This window comes from Equus quagga, chromosome 7, assembly GCF_021613505.1.
Source record: "Equus quagga isolate Etosha38 chromosome 7, UCLA_HA_Equagga_1.0, whole genome shotgun sequence".
Classification (NCBI taxonomy): domain Eukaryota; kingdom Metazoa; phylum Chordata; class Mammalia; order Perissodactyla; family Equidae; genus Equus; species Equus quagga.
Genome location: NC_060273.1, coordinates 37,100,334 through 37,107,658, shown reverse-complemented (window position 1 = coordinate 37,107,658; position 7,325 = coordinate 37,100,334). Strand labels below are relative to the sequence as shown.

At 47.6% G+C, this 7,325-nt stretch overlaps 1 protein-coding gene across 1 annotated transcript; it reads left to right on the top strand.

Moving 5' to 3' along the window:
• The first annotated feature begins 2,299 nt into the window (after nt 1–2,299).
• LOC124242367 (ferritin heavy chain) lies at nt 2,300–3,036 on the top strand. The gene has a single exon (XM_046667334.1). It carries the CDS (start codon nt 2,455–2,457, stop codon nt 3,001–3,003), a length of 549 nt encoding a protein of 182 aa, XP_046523290.1. The 5' UTR covers nt 2,300–2,454; the 3' UTR covers nt 3,004–3,036.
• Nucleotides 3,037–7,325: the final 4,289 nt, after the last annotated feature.

Below are 7,325 nucleotides of genomic sequence, written 5' to 3'. Positions count from 1 at the left end.
TCAGCATTTGTCAGATAGATCAGGAGCTGAAAGGCAGCCTGGTGGCATGAGAAGGAGGCTGACAGGTGAGGAGGTCTCAGTTACATGAGAAATGAAACTTGTGAAGGTGACAGAGGCACAAACCACAGATGGCAGGCACTGGAGTCAAACTGCTGGGGAAATGACTTCCCTCCCCAGAGCCTCAGTTCTCTCGTCTGTAAAAGGGGGATAATGGTAGTACATCACTTAGAGGGTCTGAGTGAGGACAGAATTAGGTGACACAGAAAACACTGCCCATGGCCTGGAAAGTTACATGTATCGCCTCCACCTGATACGCATCCTCTAAGGGCCTCTCCATTCTTTCTTTCCACACATATTCAGTCAGCACCGACTGCCCCAGGCACTATGCCAGGTGACAAGGACACAAAGCTCCATGAGCCAGTGCCCCAGTCAGTCCTCAAGCATCTCCCTGTGTAGCAGGAAGACAACACAGAAAAGGGGACACTTCATTATTAATGTGGCCCCAAGGATTTCTGACTGTTGTCACTGCACGAGGAAGTGGTCAGGAGCACAGGCTCTGGGCTCAGACCCAGCACCAGGGCAGACATTTACTGGCAATGTGAGCTCAGTCAAGACTCATAAACTCACTCGGGGTATCAGTTTCCTCTTGCGTAAAGAAGGGCCACAAGAAACCCTGCTTAACTCCTGGGCTTGCTGGGAGAGTTAAGTGCTATTTTAAAATAAATCCTGGATTTTTTTTAATCGAGTATGGTAAGACGCACAGACACAGAAATGACTGTCATGAAGGAAGATGTCTATACTCTCAGATCTCTAGAAACAGGAGCCCAATAGAGGACGTGTTTCTCATGTGGGCTCTGGATGGGTTGGTCTGCATAAGAAAGGCATGCTCCTGGGAAGGTCGGCTGCTATCTCTAAGAATTCACCAGCTCTGGGAAGGGTAGTCTTTGCCTGGTCACTGAGGCCCCAGATGTCAGAACATCAAGAATCAGCAAGTAAGAGGACACAGTTAATGCAATTGCAAAGCACCCAGTGCACAGAAGTGGGAGATGTCATCCCCGCCTGTTTCAACATTAACTTTGTGGGGCCCCAGCCTCCCTCTACTTGTTTCACACAAGGGTCCTCCCTTCCCAGCTGGACTCTGATTCCTGGAGGGCCCACTGCCTGGCTTCGCCCAACCAGGGGCAGGAGAAATCCTCTCTGGGCCCCTCCTCCAGGTGGAAAACAGGAGGAAGTAAACAGTGCTGATGTCAGCAGAAGTACACAGACAGCCCACTTGTCTTCTTTCCGTGCCTTATGGGGGTTGCCTCCCCTCAGGGGTCATGCTCATGTCCCTCCTGCTTAGTTTCCCCAGACCTTGATAAGTCGCCTTCTGAATGAAGCACCAATGAGCAGCCCTCTCTAGGAAGCCCTGTGGGGGGAAAGAAGAGGGAAGAGAGGTTAAATTGTCAGGGGTGGGGGGTCATTATTTGGATCAGCACCAAGCTCACAAGGCCGACAGACCTGCATGTGACCCAAACTAGAGACCTGCCCAGTGGAGGGAACTGGAGTAAGTAAGGTGACCTCTGTGAGCCTCAGTTTCTTCCTCTGTCAGGTGGGAATAAAATTCCTTCTTCTCACAGGATTGCTATGAAAAGTACAGGTAACACACAAGGCAGGTCCTCAGTCAGTGTCAGTATCCTTGCCCCAGGGCAGTGGTCCTCAAACCTCAGCATGTTGAGGTGGGGCCTGAGGATTTGCATTTCTGACAAGTTCCCAGGTGATGCTGACTGCTGGTCAACACTGTGATACCTGTGTGTGGTATGACTAGGTCACATGGTAGGTGTGGGTTTAAGTTTGGAAGGAATGGCCAAAGTCGTTGTACTGTTTCACAGTCCCACCAGCAGTGTATGAGAGTTCCAGTTGCTCCACATCCTTGCCAACAGTTAGTATTGTCGGTCTTTTAATTTTGGCCATTTAATATGTGTTTAATGGTATCTCGCTGTGGTTTTCATTTGCATTTCCCTAGTGACTAATGATGTTACACATTTTTTCATGTACTTATTTCTTACCTGTGTATATTCTTTGATGACATATCTATTCAAATCTTTTGCTTATGTTTTTAAATTGGGATTTCATTTTATCAAATTTTGAGAGTTCTTTGTATATCCTGAATATAAGTCCTTTGCTAGTTATGTGATTTGCAAATCTTTCCTCCTAGTTTATAGCTTGTCCTTTCATTTTCTTAATAATGTCTATTAAGAATAAAAGTTGTTGACAGTCTTCGTCGGAGTTGCCGCGGTTTCCTGCTTCAACAGTGCTTGAACGGAACCCGGCGCTCGCTCCCCGCCCCGGCCAGCCACCCAGAGTCAGCCCTCCTTCACCTCCTCACAGCGCCCTCGGCCCGCCGCAAGGCTCCCGCCGCCGCTCCAGCGCCGCCCCGCCGCCGCCGCCCTCTCCTCTCCTCAGCCGTCCGCCATGACGACCGCGTTCCCCTCGCAGGTGCGCCAGAACTACCACCAGGATTCGGAGGCCGCCATCAACCGTCAGATCAACCTGGAGCTCCACGCCTCCTATGTGTACCTGTCCATGTCTTTCTATTTTGATCGCGATGATGTGGCTTTGAAGAACTTTGCCAAATATTTTCTTCACCAATCTCATGAGGAGAGGGAACATGCTGAGAAACTGATGAAGCTGCAGAACCAACGAGGCGGCCGGATCTTCCTTCAGGACATCAAGAAACCAGACCAGGATGACTGGGAGAATGGGCTGAAGGCAATGGAGTGTGCATTACACTTGGAAAAAAATGTGAATGAGTCACTATTGGAACTGCACAAACTGGCCACTGACAAAAATGACCCCCACTTGTGTGACTTCCTCGAGACTCATTACCTGAATGAGCAGGTGAAAGCCATCAAAGAATTGGGTGACCACGTAACCAACCTGCGCAGGATGGGGGCCCCCGAATCTGGCATGGCAGAGTATCTCTTTGACAAGCACACCCTGGGAGAGTGTGACGAGAGCTAAGTCTCAGGCCAGCCTCCCCCAGCCACCGGGTGACTTCCCTGATCCACCGTGGCAGTGCATGCATGTTGGGGTTACCTTTACCTTTTCTATAAGTTGTACCAAATCATCTACTTAAGTTCTTGGATTTGTACCATTCCTTCAAATAAAGTAATTTGGTACCCAAAAAAAAAAAAAAAAGAATAAAAGTTGTTATTTATGATGAATTTCAATTTATCAGTATTTTCTTTAGGGATCATGCTTCTGGTGTTGAACCCAAGAAATCTTTGCATAACTCAAAACCACAAAGATTTTCTCCTACATTTTTTTCCCAGAGTTATATAATTTCAGGTCTTATATTTAGGCCTACTATTCATTTTGAGTTAATTTTTGCATAGCGCAAATTATGAATTGAAGTTTATTTTTGTGTATGAATATCCAGTTGTTCCAGTACCGTTTGTTTAAAAGACTATCCTTTCTCCATTGCATCTTTGTTGGAAATTAATTGACCATATATGTGTAGGTCTATTTCTGAATTCTCTGTTCTGTTCCATTGATAATTGTCTATCTTGATACCAATACATCTTTATTATAATAGCTTTATGGTAAATCTTGATCTTAGGTAGTATAAATCCTCCAACTTTGCTCTTGATTTTCAAAGTTGTTTTGGTTATTCTAGGTCCTTTGAACTGCTATAGGCATTTTAGAATTTCCTTGTCAATTTCTACAAAGACCCCCCTAGTAGGATTTTGGTTGAGACTGTGTTAAATCTACAGATAAGTTTGGGGAGAATTGACATCTTGATATAAGAATTTATAGTCTTTTTAAATTTCTCTCAGCAATGTTTTGTAGTTTTCAGTGTTCAGACCTTGTCATATTTATTCCCAAGTATTTAATATTTTTTATGCTATCATACATGGTATTGTTTTCATTTTAGTCTCCGATTCTTTGTTGTTAGTATATAGAAACACAATGACATTTTTGTATGTTGATCTTGTATCCTGCAACCTTGCTTAAATCACTTATAGATGTGGTAGGTTTTTTGGACATTCCATTGGATCTTCTGCATAAACAATCTAGTCATCTGTGAATAAAGACAGTTTTTATTTCTTCCTTTCTGATCTGGATGCCCTTTGTCTCAATTGTTGTACATGCAGGATTTTAATTTATAGAGGTGACTGAGTGATGACTCAGAGAGTCTAATGCCATTGAAAGGTTTTTATTACTTACATTTCCTGAGGGGAAGGAGCACACCACACCATACAGGGTCCTCTGGGGAAGCAGTAGAGTCAGTCAGGAGACAGAAGCAAGAAGGAGAGGAAAGCATACACTTCAGCCTTTATTGTATTTTCCACTGGAAAGGCAAGGCAGGACAGGGGAAACAGCTTAGGATTGGCCAGTTTGACCAATTCTGGTGGGCTTTGGGCTATAGGTGCTGTCTCTAGTTGTCTGGTACCTGGTCCAGGGTTGATTTAGGGCAGGGAAAATATTGCCTTGGTGTGTGAGTTAGATAAAGGAGGCGGTTTAGAGTGTGGGCCCTGGATAGGTTAGTTTGTATATGAAAGGCATGCTCCCAGGAGGGCCCTATGCTGTCTCTAAGAATTGGCTAGCCCTGGGAGGGGCAGTCTCTCCCGTCAGTGAGGCCACAAAGCCAGAGTATGAATAATACAAAAACTAAGGAAAATAGCAAATATAAGTGGCCGTGTTTTGAATGGATGCCAAATACATATATACAGAATACTTTTAATTCCATTTTCTTCCCTTATGGCATGGGCTACATCCTCCAACACAATGAATTGAGGTAGTAAGAGCAGATGTCTTTGCTTTACTCCTGATCTTGAGGAAAAAACAAGAGCAGGGTGAGGTGCCATGGAGAGACAAGGAGCTGGGACAGTGATGGATATGGCCAATGAGGAAGGGAGAGTGGAAGCTTGGCAGAACATGAGGAAGATCTAAGACAGTGGTTCCTGAAATATGGTCCACAGCTCCTGCCCTCACTCTGTCCTGCTCCTGATCACACTGCTCTGACTCCTTTCCCATGGCCACCTGCTGGGCTAAAGGGCTGCATTCAAGCTCTGCTCATCTTTGAATCACAAAACACCAGGGCCTTCTTCTCCCAGAAAGCCCCCTCTGTGAGTAGAGCCACAGCTCAAGGCTGATTCCCAGGCCCTCTCATTCCTGCTGATGGAAGGAGGATGAACACACCATCCCTGAGCAGAAATCACACCTCACATTTTCTAGCCTCATGAGTATGCAACTAGGTCCAAGGGCCTAAATGTGACATGAAATGTGCAACTTGCATCTAGGGAGACCGTACCTGGGAGCAGTAGGGCCTGAGGCACCTGAATAGCAAGTACTATGTAAAAGTTATGGGGAGCCTGTTATGTAAAACTTCTGTGAGCCAGCCCTGATGGCCTAGTGGTTAAAGTTCAGCACTTACCTCTTTGGCATCACAGGTTCGTGGCCCAGGTTTGTGTCCTGGTTGCAGAACCACATGACCCGTCTGTCAGTTTCTATGCTGTGGCAGTGGCTGACTAGAAGAACTAGAATGACTTACAGCTAGGATATACAGCCATGCACTGGGGCTTCAGGGAGAAAAAGAGAAAGTTCTGTGCTGCTCAACAGAGTGGGCGATGATGGCCCTGGTGGGATTCAGTCCCCTCCTAAAACAGCCTGGCAAGGAGGAGAATGTCCAGCCAGGTCCCACAGCTAGTGAGGCAAGGCAAGAATGGACCCCAGGTGTCATTGGGCAAGTCATCCTCTGGAGGCCCTTGCCAAGAAGCCAGTGGGTCCCTTGTCCTCTCTTCTGAGCAATTCACCCAAACATCTTTCACAGCCAAGAGGACTCCATTACACTGAGGCTCCATGCCTCAGTTTCCCTATGGAGAAAATGGAGATAAGATATGTCCACAGCAAAATGTTGTAAAGTTGAAAATGAAGCAATGGACATTTAAGGCCTGACTCAGATAAAGGGAGTCCATGAAAATGCAGAACCTCTCCTCTGAGACCTGGGAGGAAGGGTAAGAAAAGCAGGCACAGAGAGGGGGTGGGGGCTTCCTGGCTGGTGGTGTAAGAAGCGTAGAAAAAGAACTATTAGGATTTAAGAGGAAACTGACATGTTTCCTCCTCGGAAGAAATCACATTCTCCTTCCCCTACTGTCGACTCAGTAAGCCAATGCCAACCTCATCCTTGGGAGAGAATGAGGCAGAGCTTCCTTCAGAGCCAGCCCTGTGGGTCACCAAAGGTCCCAGGCCCCAATTTCTTACCCCGGGCCTCTACCAGTCACAGACTTGCAGGGTCTTCCATTAGAGACGGTCCCAGGGACTGTCCCCAGGGTGACATTTCTGCTATGAGCCCTTATTTCCTGCTCTGTCCAAGGAAGGTCCTGGTTTATTCAGGGCTCTCACAGCTGTGAGATGGAATCACCCAAGGAGTGTTGTAAAATTACAGCTTCCTGGGGTTCACCTCCCAGAACTCTGCATTCAGGAGCTGAGGCCCAGATTCTATGGTGTAATCAGGCAGAAGCATCCAGAAGGAGCCGAAGGCTCTGTGGACTCAGCAAGACTGGTGCTCGAGTCCTAAACCTACCACTTAAGAGCCACAGAGCTGGGCAAGGCTTCTGTGAGCCTGGTCTCCTCATCTGTGGAGTGGCGAGGACAGAGGGCCCTGCAGGTCTAGTCTTGCCTTCTGTGAGTCAAGATGTGGCCTCCAGAAGCCCCACTCCCTGGGAAGTTGAGAATGTCAGCCCACCGTCACCTCTTAACCTTATTGAGGGTGTGAGACTGCACATGGGGAGCAGACCAGGGGCAGGAAGGAGCCTGGTGGGCCTTGGTTCTGCCTGAGGACTGCAAGGGGGCCCATGCTTGGAAGGGAGGGCCAAGAGCAAGCAGGGTGGCATGGTGCTGGGGCTGGGGACTGAGGACACCTGACTACCATCAGTGCATACCTCCTTTTCTCTAAGGAACTGTAGCTGGGCAGAGATCTATGGCTGCTTTCCTCTCACGGAAGACCCTGAGCTGTTCTGCTGCTGCCTCTTCCTTTGGGATGAGAGAGAGATACGGGCTGGGAGACAGTCAGAGAACCAGAGCAAAGGAAGAGAGAGTGAGAGACAGAGAGAGACAGAGACTGACTCCTAAGGAGATGCCTAGGGAGCTGGCAGAGGCAGGGAGTTGAAGAGAGAAGAGAGGCCCCAGCCAAGTTCAGGACAATGCTCTTCAGCATGAATATGGGGGCTGGGGATCTATATCAGGATCTCTTTGTTCTGACCACAAGGGAGGCCCTCTTGCAACACACGAAAACAAGAAGCCAGATTGATGAAGGAAGTACTGGTCACTTGGGGGTGGGC